The sequence below is a fragment of the Notolepis coatsorum genome (assembly GCF_963971535.1).
Source record: "Notolepis coatsorum genome assembly, chromosome: 5".
In the NCBI taxonomy this organism is placed as follows: domain Eukaryota; kingdom Metazoa; phylum Chordata; class Actinopteri; order Aulopiformes; family Paralepididae; genus Notolepis; species Notolepis coatsorum.
The window spans coordinates 104,436,380-104,454,901 of NC_140169.1; the positions used below are offsets into that span (position 1 = coordinate 104,436,380).

Here is an 18,522-nt window from a genome sequence, read left to right on the forward strand (position 1 = left end):
ATAACGGAATGTTCCGTGCTAAAAGCACCGCCTCTGGTGTATTCGTAAATAGTATTTTCCTTTCCAGTTATTTTCTAGTCATTTTGGGATGAGAGGTAAAAGCGGGTTTTACAGAGGGAATATATGTTTTGTTTATTTTCAAGAGCCATTATTTCTAACACTGAATGAGCGTAAGTTGCAGTTTTGTTATGCCCTCACTACAAGAATGCACAGAAGTTGGTGATGTCGGGGAACCTGTGTCGGAATGAATAAAGGGCCTCCTTGACATTCAAAGTCAAAAGAGAGAAATTTATATTGGAAGACTTCATTGAAGGTAAAGTGCCTGTGTGAACCACAGACAAAACGAGGGGAGATAATTTAATAATACATTTTCTCATAGAGAGTGAGAGGTCTATGGATCGGATCTGTACTTGGTGTCGCCCCGGCACTTGGGAATCAGAATCAGCAGTGAAAAGGTGAGAGTTTGAGTTATAGGTATTTCCCCAACTCCACCAACCTGTATGTTGGGGTTCTGCGAGTTGATGTCAGCATTGGCCAGGTCAGGAAAGTTCTTCAGGTCCAGGACAAAGGGCTTGGTCTCCTCCTCGGGCTGTGGCTGGGGCAGGGGCAGGACCCCCACAGAGTGGTGCTGGGTGTGGGACCGTCTCCTCTGGTGGCTGTGTGGCTCCGGCAGGAGGCTCTGGACCTGGTTGTGCTGCTCGAGGAGGGCCTCGGAGGCATGGTGGCTCCCGCTACTGTGAGGCGCCTGCCCATGAGCCTGATTGAAAATGGAGAGACGTAACAAGGATTATATGGGTTTTTATTTTCATCCATATTCACTGTGTAGTTAAAATCTTTTTTTGTACATTCCACTCATCTTAAAAAGGCTGTTCACAGTGAAAGGTCACAATCTGGACCACAACAGACAATCGTTGTGAAAACTATTCACAACACATAGCGGCGAGTAATGACTGAAATTATCTGCTGCTGTTTTCATAAACGGTTTAACTGGGAAGTACTTTTCCTGGGAAGACCGTGAACATATCCACCATGTCACACAGTCATCGCTTCAGAAAGCCCTGAAGCAGGAAGCAAGCAAGCAAGCAACCAACCAACCACCCAATCAACCAACCAACCAACCAACCAACCAACCAACCAACCTCTCTACATTCTTTCCTATTTTTTTTCTCTCTTCTTCCCACAACAGCCGTGGCATCCAGGCCTTTGGACAAAGAGGAGCCTGTTGCCAGAAAAGCTTCTCTTTTAGTTTTAATGAGAGGGCCTGGGAGGCGTGGGACCCCTGAGGCTGACAGAGTGCGTCTGAAGCTGCCGTGTCTCGGACACCACCAGCCAGTCCCGCTGTACCCCTTGCAGGTCTCTGTCAGGTCCTCAGACGGACCACCACTAGAGCTATGTTAGCCAATGGAGTCAATTTATAACTGATTAATCCTAACTAGGGATGTTCGATATTGGCATTTTTACCGATACCGATATACCGATATTGTCCAACTCTTAATTTCCTATACCGATATCAACCGATACCGATATATGCAGGGTTTATCCCTCCAAAAAACGGAATAATTTCAGGTAATTAACATTACATATCTCTTGTTGTGGAATTAACACAACATTATGCATACTTTTGACAATAAATAAAATCAGAATTTGTTCTTACTTGTTTGCCTGGGTAAATAAAGGTTACATTTAAAAAAGAAATTAAAAAAAATTAAACCGATACCGATAATTTCCGATATCACATTTTAATGCCAATATCGGCCGATAATATCGGTAGGCCGATAATATCGGACATCCCTAATCCTAACTAAATAATTCATGTTCAGATATACAATCCTTTGCTTCTATCTAGACTGAGAGACTGAGAGACTGAGTATGGTGGTTCAAGGTGGTTCATTGAAACGGACGTGTGTCTATTTCGTGCTCACTGTCGGGGCGACCCCTGTCTCTCGTCTGCCAATCACCATGCCGGTGCCATATCCTCTCCTCTGTACCAAAACAAAATGGCCCAAACGTATGACAGGACTGGGACCTTGGGGGGACTTGACCTTGGGGGGACTGGACCTTGGGGGGACTGGGACCTTGGGGGGACTGGACCTCGGGAGGACTGGACCTTGGGTGGACTGGACCTTGGGGGGACTGGACCTTGGGGGGACTGGACCTCGGGAGGACTGGACCTCTGGAGGACTAGACCTTGGGTGGACTGGACCTTGGGGGGACTGGACCTTGGGGGGACTGGACCTCGGGAGGACTGGACCTTGGGGGGACTGGACCTTGGGGGGACTGGACCTTGGGGGGACTGGACCTCGGGAGGACTGGACCTCTGGGGGGACTGGACCTTGGGGGGACTGGACCTTGGGGGGACTGGACCTCGGGAGGACTGGACCTTGGGGGGACTGGACCTTGGGGGGACTGGACCTTGGGGGGACTGGACCTTGGGGGGACTGGGACCTTGGGGGGACTGGACCTTGGGGGGACTGGGACCTTGGGGGGACTGGACCTCGGGAGGACTGGACCTCTGGGGGACTGGAGCTCGGGGGGACTGGGACCTCTGGGGGACTGGAGCTCGGGGGGACTAGACCTTGGGGGGACTAGACCTAAGCCAATTTGCGGTCTGCAGTGTGGTGCCGTGGAACACAATAGAGGATTTGGGGGGGGGGCGGAAAAAAGGGGGCTGGAAGATAATAATAATAATAATAATAATAATGGATTCAATTTGTACCGCACTTTATATTCGTGAGAATCTCAGAGTGCTACAGGAGATATAGACAAAAGTTAAATGAATAAAACAATTTAAAGTGAATAAAAACAATTAAAAAGACTAACAACCAGTAAAATGGAAGAACCTAAGAGTAAAATAAAATAAAATGAATAATAAAATGAATAGAAGTAAAAATAAAAGTAAAAGAAAATTCAGGCAAAAGCCTTGTTAAAAAGAAATGTTTTTAGGCCCCTTTTAAAAGCCTCGACGGATTGTGGTGCTCTCAGGTGGATGGGGAGAGCATTCCAAAGTCTGGGTGCGGCAGAGCAGAAGGCGCGATCGCCCATGGTGTGCAGCTTAGTCCTGGGGGCTTTGAGGAGGTAGGCTGTGCCGGAGCGGAGGGAACGTGAGGAGGACTGGGGGGTGAGGAGTTCCTTGAGATAGGCAGGGGCACCACCGTGTACGCACTGGTGAGTGAGGAGGGACACCTTGTACTCAATTCTGTGTTCCACGGGGAGCCAGTGAAGGGATCTGAGGGTGGGGGTGATGTGATCATATTTGCGCACCCTCATCAGGATCCTAGCAGCGACATTCTGGATGGTTTGCAGTTTTTTAATGCTTTTACTAGGGATCCCGATGAGGAGTGCATTGCAATAGTCCAGCCTGGAGGAAACAAAAGCATGGACGAGTTTCTCGGAATCTGCCAGGGTGAGTGAGGGGCGGAGTTTAGTGATGTTTCGGAGGTGAAAAACGGTTGAGGAATCGTAGTTACGGGGGCCCCAGGACAGGCTGTAGTCAAGTCAAGTCAAGTCAAGTCAAGAGTTTTATTTGTCACGGCATACAAGTATACAATGCGGGGGGTCTTGCCCGCAACGATGTGCATAATACAATAATAATAATATAATAAGAATCCAATAGAACGACATTGTGCAATAATATAAGTAATCAAAGTAGGGCATATCGGTATATGTACATGAGTTTTTACAGAGCATGGTAGGACATGCTAGGTCCTGTGATAGTGCAATACACTGTTAGCTACGGATGAGGCACTGGGTCTTTATGTACACTGCTATACAATGCTATATTATACAATCTCAAGTTATACTATACTATTCTTAAAGTGACCTTTCCTTTTGTAAAGTGACCATAAGTGTGAGCGTGTGCAGCATGAGTGTGTGTGCTTGCTCATGTTAAAGTGGCTGCTAGTGTGTGAGCGTGTACAGTGTGTGTGTTGTGTGTGTGCTCATGTGTGCTTGTGTGTGGAAAGTTCAGTGTTCAAGGCTCTGATGGCCTGGGGGAAGAAGCTGAGCCGAAGAAGTAGTTACGGGGGCCCCAGGACAGGCCGTAGTTACGGGGGCCCCAGGACAGGCCATAGTTACGGACAGGCCCCAGGACAGGCCGTAGTTACGGACAGGCCCCAGGACAGGCCGTAGTTACGGACAGGCCCCAGGACAGGCCGTAGTTACAGGGGCCCCAGGACAGGCTGTAGTTACAGGGGCCCCAGGACAGGCCGTAGTTACAGGGGCCCCAGGACAGGCCGTAGTTACAGGGGCCCCAGGACAGGCTGTAGTTACAGGGGCCCCAGGACAGGCCGTAGTTACGGGGGCCCCAGGACAGGCCATAGTTATAGTGGCCCCAGGACAGGCCGTAGTTACGGACAGGCCCCAGGACAGGCCGTAGTTACAGGGGCCCCAGGACAGGCCGTAGTTACGGGGGCCCCAGGACAGGCCATAGTTATAGTGGCCCCAGGACAGGCCGTAGTTACGGACAGGCCCCAGGACAGGCCGTAGTTACAGGGGCCCCAGGACAGGCTGTAGTTACAGGGGCCCCAGGACAGGCCGTAGTTACGGGGGCCCCAGGACAGGCCGTAGTTATGGACAGGCCCCAGGACAGGCCGTAGTTACGGGGGCCCCAGGACAGGCCGTAGTTACGGGGGCCCCAGGACAGGCCGTAGTTACGGGGGGCCCAGGACAGGCCGTAGTTACGGACAGGCCCCAGGACAGGCCGTAGTTACGGACAGGCCCCAGGACAGGCCATAGTTATAGTGGCCCCAGGACAGGCCGTAGTTACGGACAGGCCCCAGGACAGGCCATAGTTATAGTGGCCCCAGGACAGGCCGTAGTTACGGGGGCCCCAGGACAGGCCGTAGTTACAGTGGCCCCAGGACAAGCCGTAGTTACAGACAGGCCCCAGGACAGGCCGTACTTTTCACTGGCTGACTGCGATTGTCCCATAAAAAAAGAAGTCATCTGGTTGGTCGGGTCCAATTATGTGAACATGTAGTGGCTATTTAGAGAGGAAACCTGTCAAACATAATGAGAAGTATCTGGGGAGAGGGCAGCGCCTCCAGGAATTTGACAGTTTCATGATTTTTGTCACAAAACTAACAATTTCCCATAGATATTGCGAGGGGTTGCTGCTTGTTCCCATTCCTGTGTTTTTACCACAGAAGACCACTCATTTACCAACTTGTTTACCGACACACAGGACATGCTATGATGTTATCATCCCTTGTGCCACACAGCGTAGGGTTAGAGTACATACATAGGAACCTGGTTTAGATATAAGAGGGTTGGTTGGTCAGTGCAGAGCGTGGGTATGTCATTGAAGTTATCAAGGAGGGACATCTCATCACAGATCAGTTTAGGCCCATGACACCTCCAGAACGCTCAAACGGGAATTCTTGGAACCCCCCTCCCCTCTATACCCGTAGACCCAACACCACGCAGGACCACTGCCATCCACAACCTTCCTGCCACAACATGGCAATGACCTCAATGTTCAGTGCAATTCCACCACACTTAAAGGAACACTCCAACATTATAGGGAATCCACTTACCGTCTTCTCCAGATTGAAACAATAAGATAGATACCAGTTTCCTCGCCGTGCGTTCAATAGAAAGCTATCCAGCTGAACACTAGCCTAGCTTAGCAGAATGAATGGAAGCGGACAGTACCAATAACCTCGCTTAAACTCCAGGAGAGGTGTTAGTTGACCAACGCCTAGAATAACCGGACTGTCCGCTTCCATTCATTGTGCTAAGCTAGGCTAGCGTTCAGCTGGATAACTTTCTACTGAACGGAGGAAACTGGTATATATCATTTTGTCTGACTCTGGAGAAGACAGTAAGTGAATTTTCCATAATGTTGCCATTTTCCTTTAACATGAAATGAAAGCTTATTGGAGTGGTTTTAGTTTCATCTTACACAAAGAGTTCTTGACCTAGGAGGAAGATGCAGGAGAAGATGAATGTTGTCAAAGATTATTTGAGGTGAGGTCAGGGCTGCCTTTGAGCATGTGTTGCGGGCAAGGTGCCACAGACTTCATGGAAGTTAGGTGTCATTCTCTCCTAGATTCTGGCTGTGATGTGATATATGGGCCGGTCCTGCATCTACCTCGTAGTCCTATTCAGCGCCTCCTCCGAAGTGTGGGGAGTAGTCAGCACATGCACGCGCACACCCACACACACCACATATATACCACACACACACGCACGCACGCACGCACGCGCCGCACACACACACACACACACACACACACACACACACACACACACACACACACACACACACACACACACACACACACACACACACACACACACACACACACACACACACACACACACACACACACACACACACACACACACACACACACACACACACACACACACACACACACACACACACACACACACACACACACACACACACACACACACACACACACACACACACACACACACACACACACACACACACACACACACACACACACACACACACACACACACACACACACACACACACACACACACACACACACACACACACACACACACACACACACACACACACACACACACACACACACACACACACACACACACACACACACACACACACACACACACACACACACACACACACACACACACACACACACACACACACACACACACACACACACACACACACACACACACACACACACACACACACACACACACACACACACACACACACACACACACACACACACACACACACACACACACACACACACACACACACACACACACACACACACACACACACACACACACACACACACACACACACACACACACACACACACACACACACACACACACACACACACACACACACACACACACACACACACACACACACACACACACACACACACACACACACACACACACACACACACACACACACACACACACACACACACACACACACACACACACACACACACACACACACACACACACACACACACACACACACACACACACACACACACACACACACACACACACACACACACACACACACACACACACACACACACACACACACACACACACACACACACACACACACACACACACACACACACACACACACACACACACACACACACACACACACACACACACACACACACACACAGAGAGAGAGATACGACCAAGACCCGAGTCATGAAAGAGGCTGCATACTTTCACGCCCTCCTCATCTCGTCTCTTTACACATCTGGATCCCGTATTCAGTCGTCCTGTATATCACTCTCCTCCTCCTCCTCCTCCTCATCCTCCCCCTCGTTCTCTCTGATCTTTCTCTCTCTCTCTTTCTCTCAAGTGGAGGAGCTCCGCTGATCAAAGGCTCGTCGGCTGATGGCATGTGGAGTGGTCTTAACCCTTTCACTGCCACACGACAGAAGGTTAACCCTTTACTATCACACAACCGACGGTCGACGGTCGGGTTAACCTTCTGTGTATTGTCGCGGTGAAAGGGTTAGCCATTTTGGTAGTGCGTGGTGAAAGGTCTTAGAGCCAAGAAATTAAAGCAAGAGTGAGTTTACCTGCCCGGCAGAAATAGAGCGAGATCTGCATCACTTTACGAAGCCCATGCCCGCACAACAAAGGTTTTCCACAGACTCCCAGAGGCACCGGCAGCTTTACATGAATACGGCAATAATATGGGAAATACGCTTACCATCTTCTCCAGAGTCAGAAAGATAGATACCGTTTTCCTCATTGTGCGTTCATTAGAAAGCTATCCTGCGGCAAGCTAGCCTAGTTTAGCACAAACCGTGGAAGCAGATGAGTAGCGGCTAGCCTAGCTTAAAACTACGGGAAAGGTGTTTTTGGCCAACATATAGGCTAGCTTACAGCTGGATAGCTTTCTACTGAATGCACAGAGAAGAAATTGGTATCTATCCTCTTGTCTCTGGACTCTGGAGAATACCGTAAGCGCATCTTCCAAAAGAATTACAAATATTTCCCAGCCTCTGATCGGCAGGTGGTTTTGCTAATTGTGTGTACCTTTTTTGACAAGGAGTTGTGGTTTTAGTTGGTGAATAGTTCGTTTTCCCATCCATCCCCAGGAACACCACTGCCCCTGGTGTTCCCTGGTGTTCCCTGGTGTCCCCTGGTGTTCCCTGGTGTTCCCTGGTGTTCCCTGGTGTCCCCTGGTGTTCCCTGGTGTTCCCTGGTGTTCCCTGGTGTTCCCTGGTGTTCCCCCTGGTGTTCCCTGGTGTTCCCTGGTGTCCCCTGGTGTTCCCTGGTGTTCCCTGGTGTTCCCTGGTGTTCCCTGGCGTTCCCTGGTGTTCCCTGGTGTTCCCTGGTGTTCCCCCTGGTGTTCCCTGGTGTTCCCTGGTGTTCCCTGGTGTTCCCTGGTGTTCCCTGGTGTTCCCTGGCGTTCCCTGGCGTTCCCTGGCGTTCCCTGGTGTTCCCTGGTGTTCCCTGGTGTTCCCTGGTGTTCCCCCTGGTGTTCTCTGGTGTTCCCTGGTGTTCCCTGGTGTTCCCTGGCGTTCCCTGGTGTTCCCTGGTGTTCTCTGGTGTTCCCTGGTGTTCCCTGGTGTTCCCTGGCGTTCCCGGGGGTTGAAACTAAGACCATGTGCAAAAACACCTGCTGATCAGAGGCTGGGATTTATTTTATACAGCTTAACCCTTTCACTGCCACACTACCAAATGGTTAACCCTTTCACTACCACACTACAGAAGGTTAACCCTAAATTCACTACCACACTATACAGACGGTTAGTGAAAGGTTAACCTTCTGTAGTGTGGTAGTGAAAGGGTTAAAGCTGCTGGTGCCTCTGGGAGTCTATATGGAACACCTTTGTTGCGCGTGCATGGGCTTTAAAAGTGATGCAGAGTTCGCTCTATTTCTGCTGGGCTGGTAAACTCACTCTCGCTCATTTCTTCGAAGTTGCCTATACTGCAGCTTTAACATGGTCACTATGGAGGCTATACTGCAGCTTTAACATGGTCACTATGGAGGCCTGATGCAGCTTTAACATGGTCACTATGGAGGCCTGATGCAGCTTTAACATGGTCACTATGGAGGCTATACTGCAGCTTTAACATGGTCACTATGGAGGCTTGATGCAGCTTTAACATGGTCACTATGGAGGCTTGATGCAGCTTTAACATGGTCACTATGGAGGCTTGATGCAGCTTTAACATGGTCACTATGGAGGCTTGATGCAGCTTTAACATGGTCACTATGGAGGCTTGATGCAGCTTTAACATGGTCACTATGGAGGCTTGATGCAGCTTTAACATGGTCACTATGGAGGCTTGATGCAGCTTTAACATGGTCACTATGGAGGCTTGATGCAGCTTTAACATGGTCACTATGGAGGCTATACTGCAGCTTTAACATGGTCACTATGGAGGCTATACTGCAGCTTTAACATGGTCACTATGGAGGCTTGATGCAGCTTTAACATGGTCACTATGGAGGCTTGATGCAGCTTTAACATGGTCACTATGGAGGCTTGATGCAGCTTTAACATGGTCATTATGGAGGCTTGATGCAGCTTTAACATGGTCATTATGGAGGCTTGATGCAGCTTTAACATGGTCACTATGGAGGCTTGATGCAGCTTTAACATGGTCACTATGGAGGCTTCTATACTGCAGCTTTAACATGGTCACTATGGAGGCTTGATGCAGCTTTAACATGGTCACTATGGAGGCTTGATGCAGCTTTAACATGGTCACTATGGAGGCTTCTATACTGCAGCTTTAACATGGTCACTATGGAGGCTTGATGCAGCTTTAACATGGTCACTATGGAGGCTTGATGCAGCTTTAACATGGTCATTATGGAGGCTTGATGCAGCTTTAACATGGTCACTATGGAGGCTATACTGCAGCTTTAACATGGTCACTATGGAGGCTTGATGCAGCTTTAACATGGTCACTATGGAGGCTTGATGCAGCTTTAACATGGTCACTATGGAGGCTTCTATACTGCAGCTTTAACATGGTCACTATGGAGGCTTGATGCAGCTTTAACATGGTCACTATGGAGGCTTGATGCAGCTTTAACATGGTCATTATGGAGGCTTGATGCAGCTTTAACATGGTCACTATGGAGGCTTGATGCAGCTTTAACATGGTCATTATGGAGGCTTGATGCAGCTTTAACATGGTCACTATGGAGGCTTGATGCAGCTTTAACATGGTCATTATGGAGGCTTGATGCAGCTTTAACATGGTCACTATGGAGGCTTGATGCAGCTTTAACATGGTCACTATGGAGGCTATACTGCAGCTTTAACATGGTCACTATGGAGGCTTGATGCAGCTTTAACATGGTCACTATGGAGGCTTGATGCAGCTTTAACATGGTCACTATGGAGGCTATACTGCAGCTTTAACATGGTCACTATGGAGGCTATACTGCAGCTTTAACATGGTCATTATGGAGGCTTGATGCAGCTTTAACATGGTCACTATGGAGGCTTGATGCAGCTTTAACATGGTCACTATGGAGGCTATACTGCAGCTTTAACATGGTCACTATGGAGGCTTGATGCAGCTTTAACATGGTCACTATGGAGGCTTGATGCAGCTTTAACATGGTCACTATGGAGGCTTGATGCAGCTTTAACATGGTCACTATGGAGGCTTGATGCAGCTTTAACATGGTCACTATGGAGGCTTGATGCAGCTTTAACATGGTCACTATGGAGGCTTGATGCAGTCGGGGGAGAAGTGGGCTTAGCTAAGTTAGCTTGGCTTGGCTTGGCTTGACCTGGAAACTGTCTATCTACTTCACACAAACACTGAGAGTCCCAGTCGACCCCCCCCCCCCCCCCCGCATGTAAAACAAAGCCCACTGTCCTCCAGTCCTGTGTTGGGGTTGACTGACTGGAAGACACTGGTTCCTGTTGCTGGTTGCGGTGACACACATTGGGATGGGAGAGGAGGTCGGAGGACTGTATGGAAGTGGGGTGGGGTGGTGGTGGTGGTGGTGGTGGTGGTGGTGGTGGGGCGGAGGCAGGCGGGGTGGCAGGCCCTGATTTATGCGGCCACGGATATCAAAGGCCTCTGCACTTGGCCGTTTCCAAGCCATTACAGAAGAACAATAAACTATGGGCCCCCTTTGATGATCGCCCCGCCCCCTATTTGAAAATGAAAGGGGGAAAAAAAGATAGGGAAAACAAAATGCAGGCCGCCTCGATGGAATCAGGGATGGAGAGGTGGGGGTATAGAAAACAGACATGGTAAACAGGTCTCAATATTTGGGAAAAGAGGCCACGCACACTCCCAACACCCCCCCTTCCTCTACAACGAAGGGGAAGACTAAAAACAGGAAATTCCACATTAACACAGAAAAGGGCCAGCATAAACAATCAGAAGAGTGACCCTTGACCCCCCCCCCCACCCCCCACCCCAAGCTCCGGCGTGAGAGCGCGGAGGGTTCGCCTTACCCCGGGTTACATAAGCCTCTCGTTACTGCAGTTCTCTACTGTACTGTAGTACGACAAGCCCTCGGCTCCGCTCCACCTTCCCTTTTCCTCCTCTCCTCCATACACCCCCCCCCCCCCCCCCCCCCCCAGCATCCGCCAGGTCACATTCAAAGGTGCTCAGTCACCACTACACCCTTTTGGAGTGTGAAATGCAGTCGTAAATGCCACATCATGTTCACTCTACTCCCCTCCCTCTCATTCATTCATTCTCTCTCTCTCTCTCTCTCTCTCTCTCTCTCTCTCTCTCTCTCTGTCTCTCTCTCTCTCTCGGTCTATATTTGTGTGTGTCGTCTCTTTGACAAGAGCATCAGCAGGGCATCCCTAGGAGCCCACACAAGAGGGAAAGTTCAAAGGCAAAAAATACCAGAGACCCCTCTCCACACACACACACACACACACACACACACACACACACACACACACACACACACACACACACACACACACACACACACACGTTTGATACAGCGATCGACTTTGATATCCAAATATGTACATGTGCAACCAACACAAACTCTCTTGGATACACGACACACACACACACACACACACACACACACACACACACACACACACACACACACACACACACACTGACACACACACGCACACACACACACAAATGTGCGCGCACACACAGGATGTGTGTGCCTTTGAATTTATTATTGGTGATGCAGAGGAGAATGTAAAGCTATGCCCATGTCCTGCCTAACCTCGTCAGACACTTTACTATACATGGAGAGAACAATGGAATCAGCTGAGCAGACACACTCTGGGAGAAAATCCAAATGGAAAATGATTTAATTTGAATGACAGACCAAATAGGCTCGTGATCACAGACAAAAAAAAGAAGATAGGCTATTGACTTTGTAAAACACTAACACACATTGCATCTTGTTCAACAATTAATCATGTTTTGCCATTTTAAATACTCATAATAAAATGTGATGTAAGTGGACTAATTACTGGTTATAAATAACCTATAGCACTCAATGGCAGGTTGAAAGCACAATATATATATATATTTTTTTAACCTTTATTTAACCAGGAAGTCAATATGAATTGAACAAGAGAGTTGTCAAAGTGCCAATAACCAATGTGTTATCATTATCAATCAGGCTATTAGACAGTGAGTATATTAATACATTTCTGAGGGAGATCGCAATTCATCAGCCACAGGTGTGACCCGCCATCAATTCTAAAAACGTGTTGCACATCTACAGAATTGGTAAACGTCAAACAGCCAGGCTCTGAGTGGGAAAATAAACACGTCTTACCTCTAATGGCACGCCGTTATGGAGCTTATGGGCAACATTCTTGTGTCTGGTGGGAAACCCCGTCACTAAACTAACGAAAAGTATTAGACAAATCATCATCAGCATCTGAAATCTCCCTCCGACTTGCCGCATCTTCTCCATTGAAATGATTCCTTTTGAAACGTCTTTTGAAAGTACTTCGGTGTGTTTCTCCCAACTATTATCTCTATATTATTTTTTTCTTTTACGAGGACCGATATTCCCTGTTCTTCGTCGGCTTGTCTATAATTGTGTCCTCTCTCTGGGCAGCTTGGAAGTCTGGCACTTTATGGAGATGCGCGATAGTGTCCAACGGTATCCAGCGCGCTATGGTCCATATCTCTCCATATCTCTCGCTGCAGCGGCTGTCTGTCCGTATGGCGAGTCTAGGTCAACGTCTAGCTTCCCCATAAAACCAGACAAGAACAGCTTTAAGTACCGAAAACCCTAAATACCCACGCAAAAGCTCCCCGTCCGCACCGGTGCGCGCGTATTCAACTACTTAAAAAAAAACTTGAGTCATTCCGTCGTGGGTGGGTGTTTTTCTTCCAATACATTGACATCTGGAGTTCATAGCAGCCTGTGAGTTTTATTTTATTTTGATCTCTGACGTGTTTAATCCATTATCCAGATGAAATCGTTCATCCACGCAGGTTCTGTAGTAGTGTGTAGGCTGTTCTTCATGTGTCTGTCGCCACTCGGGTTCGGAGAAGCATCGCCTTTTACGCACGTCTTCAAAAGTTGTCCGCGGTTCCTGCGCTCAGGAGTAGAGGAGGGTGGGATGCTCGCTGCTCACAGCAGCACGAGAGGGGGTGGGGGATCTGCTGAGCTTCTTGTCCCCCCCCCAAGGGGTATTAAAAAATACAAGCATTTCAGATTAATTTTGAACTGGAGTATATTTAAGTATTGGTGTAACTTGCAGCAGTAATGTTGGATTGCTCCCACACACCCATTACTCACATCAGTGAGTAATCGGTTTTGTTAATAGTTTTATATAGATACAAAATAAAGACACATGTTACCTTTTTTGTGAATGTTCAATTATTGACTTTTTAGTTTTGACTGTTGTGCTTGTGCACTGGAGTGTGTGGGTGAGTGCATGTGATGCCAGGGTAAATAAACAGCCATTCCAGAACTTGATACAAAGAAAGACCGATTTAATCTCTGCAGCACTGTTTCCTACAGCATGGTCAACATACATCGTGGCTTAAAAAACAAAAACCTTCCAGTGGTTTTATCTTCAACCCAAATACATTGAACTTGCCAAGGGCAAAAAAAAGGAACTGATAAGGAACTTTCCTATATATACAGTCACTGTAGGTATGTTCACAGACATGATTTTGTGTGGCAGGTTGAATAAAGTCACTTTTAAGCCCCAAGAGCTCTTTAGTGGTTCAATGTACATTTCCAAAGTCATCTATCCAGGATTTCTAGATGCGTTTTTGTGTACATTTCAACCATCTTCCATCTTGTTTGAACCGTTAATGTTTCAAGCCAGCACTGGCAGCCTTCCTGAGATAAATGGTCATGTTGCAAGTCTGCAAGGAAGGAGAAACTGAGGTTTTAAACATACAAGTCTCTAGAGACCCAGATTAATTTGGATGATTTTTTTTTACATGTCATACCATTAACTCTTTATCACTCAAATGTTATTTAAAGTCCCATTTCTGTAAAAGAGGACAGACGATAAGCACTTTCGGAATGACTCGTCCTTTTTTAAAAGACTCTAATGCAATGTCATCAAAACAACGCCTGATTAATGGACATTTAAACTGATGCTGAATGCCGTCATACATTATACGCCAAATAAAACAAAATAAACATTAGTAAGAAAATAAAAACGTCACTCAAAGTGTTCAGTGTGGTCACATTATGAGCGTTTTATAGGAATGGTCACAGCGCCAGGGTGTTCCCCACACTGGCTACATGGATGTGGCCCGATGAATAATAATTCAAATTCACACAACGCCAAGTGATATAACAGACAACACATGACAAAATGGATGCTTCACAATGATGTGTGTCATACACACGAGATGACCCGTCTTTCTGTGGCTGATGCAGAATACGGGACTAGCGAGAGGCGGTAGCAGGTCCATCTGGAATGCCATTAGGTAGGATGATCACAGATGATAACAGTAGGACTTATTTCCAAAAAAAATAAAAAAAAACATTTCAGCAGTGCACTACATCATCTGTGCATTTACGATGCCTGTCAGTAGTGCTCGCACTGGAGTGAGATGTGTAGCAGCAGTAGTAGTAGTAGTCTGTCAAAATTATACAAATGTTACATGAATGTTACAACACACATTTGGAGCTGCCTTTCAGATAATAGGTACAAATGCAACAACAATAATATACAGCTGAGAAGAAAAAAAACAGGCAACACAAAAACAACAGGCCTTTTAAATAAATAAAGCCATCTGTATATCAGAGGGGCACGGATGCCACGTCGTCATACGTACAGATGAGTGACAGCGCGTCATTGTGATTTGATTGACATCTACGCTGGTGAACAACAAAGCACTTGAGTGAAGATGTGAAAGACTAAAAGACTAAAAAGACACAGATCACACGTTAAAAAGGACAACACTGGTGTTTCTGAGATGTAGGCTCCGAGTCATTCTTGCCTCGAATCTTTTACCATTACTGAAATTTGGTAGTTATTTCTTTCTCTTTGGCCGATTCAAGAGGTTTATTTGTCACATACATTCACCACTGCCGTAGGCATCCTCATGTTTGACTAAAATGCCACGCTAACCTCTTGCGTGTCAGTTGTTTTTTTGCGTGTCACTCAGTTTTGCCACTGAGATATGATGCAACACATGAGACACATTTTCAGATACACTGGACGCTTATGGGATGACTACAAAAAATAAATAAATAAATAAAAAATGTAACTACCAGTTTTACAGTAATGGTAAAAAGATTATACAAAATTATTTCGTGACTTCATTTTGGTATCGAGGTAAGAATGACATGGGGCCCCAACATGTCCAAACCATAGGTATTGTCCTTTAAGTTATATATTCATATAGAAATGTTAAAGACATCGGGCTCAAGTGTTTCGAGTGCAAGTGTAAACAGTAAAACAAGGCTGAAAAATAAATTCTAGAAAATAAGCCGTAAAAAATATTCCGTATTATGTCTCTGCTCTGCTTAAAGGGGGCTCTTTCCCTATTCCTATAGGTTTCTTCTTAAGATGCGTAGCATTCAATGAGAACAGTAGAAAATATATAATATATATATTTATCCTTTGGTTATAGGGAAATAACCCGATATTCTATACTCTATATTCAAGTAAGATTGATTAGGAAGGAAACAAAGCGTTCAGACAAATAGCTACGGAGAACATGTGTGCGTGTGGCTCCTTTGAAGTAATATCTTTGAGGTTTTTAGGGCGTAACTGGGCTAAATAGTATTTACATATATGTTTTATGTAGTCTTGTGTGCATTGTAGTAACAACTGTTATAAATGTACTTATATCTTCCCCTCCCCTCCTGTACAAACAATTAGTGGTATCTAATGATACTAAGTTCCATCTACCTCCCTCTTGTCTTGTTTTAAGTATAAAATAAACGTCATGATGTCGTTGTTATTATTATTGCACAAATAAGACCATAGGGCTTCAGTGTGTGCACACAGAAATGAGACGTGACGTTAGGTCAGACAAAGATGCAGTCACAATAAGTTAGAAGGACATAAAACAACTGGCTGGAACTCTGTCTTAGAACGAACGACACGCGAACTCTTTCACTGCCACACGACAGCCGGTTAACCCTTTCACTGTGACAATACAGAAGGTTAGCCCTTTACTATCACACAACCGACGGCGATGCTCCATCATTAGCATCATTAGCTCCGCAGAAAGGGTTAACCTTCTGTCGTGTGGCAGTGAAAGGGTTAAGACTTGGATGACTTGCTTTTGGCCCTGTCCCCGCTATGGAAAATTCCGTTGGATAGGTCACAGAATCCATCACACACACACACAAGATGATAACAAATGCTAGTGTGCGATTTACACAGGGAAGACCAGTGCAGGCGTTTGGTTCTGGTGACTCTGTTTGGGGGGAGTGGAGAGTTGGGTGTGAGCGATGGAGGGGAAGCGCTGTTCTGGTGACATGGACCAGGTTTGGAGGAAGAGAACGATCCGAGAGGCTTAAAGTAGTGGGCCTTGAACTTGAATGGATAGAAATCTCCATTGCTGGTACTGTACACACGAGATGGCTTCCAAAGAATTTAGCTAATGTCGTCGTGGGAATAAGTGTATGTGCGGAGAGAGAAAACAAGATTCAAAAGGTCGGAATGTTCATCGCAACCGCCATTGGAATGTTCATCCGAATGATGCCTTTGCCATAGTTGCACATCAACTCTCCCGAGTCCCATGTGACAAACTGACGGCGATTTCCTGGACTACATGATCAAACATTCTATGTCAGCCATTTTAAGGTGCACCAAAGTCCGTCCCAAAAGAATTGTGTTTCTTTGACAACAAAGTGGAAGTTTAGCAACCATGGGACCAGCAGCAGGAGCAGAACTAAAGCAGACTGGTGCTGTAGATCGCTGGTCCCCGGAAAGCCCCACATCCTGTTCACTTCCCCAAATCGGTCACTGAAGCCTCCGAAAACATAGAAACCTTTGAGGTTCGACAGTCAAAACAACCAATGAATGGGAATGGCTGTTCTAAGAAAAGTTCTATAGAGGAGAGCAAATGGAAGAGGTGTGGCAGGGATGAGTTCTGTTGACCAGGGAACAGAGGATGAGACAGAGTGGACTGGAGATCACGGGACAGGGAGGGCCAGAGTGGACGGGAGATCTTGGGACAGGGAGGGAAGAGACACTTCAGTCTTGGAGCAGACTCTCTTCGGACATCCATCCCAGAGAAGGCAGGGCTTGTACGTGTCTGGAGTACTTCAGCTGCAGCAGGTCCCCCACCTCACTGATGGCCTCCAACGCCTGTGGGAAAAGGAAGGAGGATCATTGTCATTACATAGTCCAGAAGTAGCAGGGCCACCATTAGTGAGCGAGCCACCGTCAGCACGTTGAAGAGAGACAGGAGTGACGGGTAACACACGGCTTCAGCCCACAATGTTGCCAGTAAACGTGGTGTGCCTCAGCCACAAAATGCCTCACATTGCAAGCCATTCATTTTATACTATTGAGGTTCAATGGGAGAAGATGTGGCGTCGTCACACTGACCCAGAGATAACTAAACGGAAGGGTTGCCGTCCCAATTAGCCTGATCAATTCTGAAACCACCTCGTTTTTCTGGTTCACGACAATATAGGCATTTAAATGTCAAAGCCGTTATGGATGGAACTGTCTTTGTTTTTTTTTTACAGTCATGTCTGAGGTGTAGACTTACTCGACTACCATGAGAGTCTGTGAGTAAACTGTAAACCGAGAGCTCCCTGAAAAAGAAAAGGAAACCCTGAAAACCGAACAGAAAACTCCTCTAACTCCTTCCCACAGGAGAGTGTTGTATCACAGCGGGACACCTGGAAACGATTTACCTCCGTTCCTTATGACCTTTTCCTCAGAGTCCACGGCTTGAGCAAGAAGTGAGCGGCGCTTTTTTTCTCTCTCTCTCCCCCAAAGACGGAAAAAGCAGCTCCCTGTAGCCTTCAACAAAGCCAAGCTGATGTGCTTTAAATGGACTATTAAAGGACTATTGACGTGCTCCTCAGCGAGATGAATGAATGTCGTTGGGGAGACAGGCCAGCCCAAATAAAAG

General features: G+C 47.1%; 2 protein-coding genes across 3 annotated transcripts in view; both read right to left on the reverse strand.

The window, feature by feature from the left end:
- Positions 1-13,491, reverse strand: part of ism2b (isthmin 2b) — a 22,140-nt gene extending 8,649 nt beyond the window's left edge. The window contains exons 1-2 of the mRNA XM_084314206.1: positions 12,770-13,491; positions 493-757 (exon numbers count right to left, since the gene is read on the reverse strand). Coding sequence (XP_084170332.1) covers positions 493-757; positions 12,770-12,910 — 406 coding nt within the window. The 5' untranslated portion in view covers positions 12,911-13,491. The remainder of the gene's footprint in view (positions 1-492; positions 758-12,769) is intronic.
- A 436-nt stretch (positions 13,492-13,927) lies between these two features.
- sptlc2b (serine palmitoyltransferase, long chain base subunit 2b) overlaps positions 13,928-18,522 on the reverse strand; it is a 47,270-nt gene continuing 42,675 nt past the window's right edge. For both annotated transcript variants that reach the window (XM_084314934.1, XM_084314933.1), the window contains exon 12: positions 13,928-17,744. In XM_084314934.1, coding sequence (XP_084171060.1) covers positions 17,631-17,744 — 114 coding nt within the window. In that variant the 3' untranslated portion in view covers positions 13,928-17,630. The remainder of the gene's footprint in view (positions 17,745-18,522) is intronic.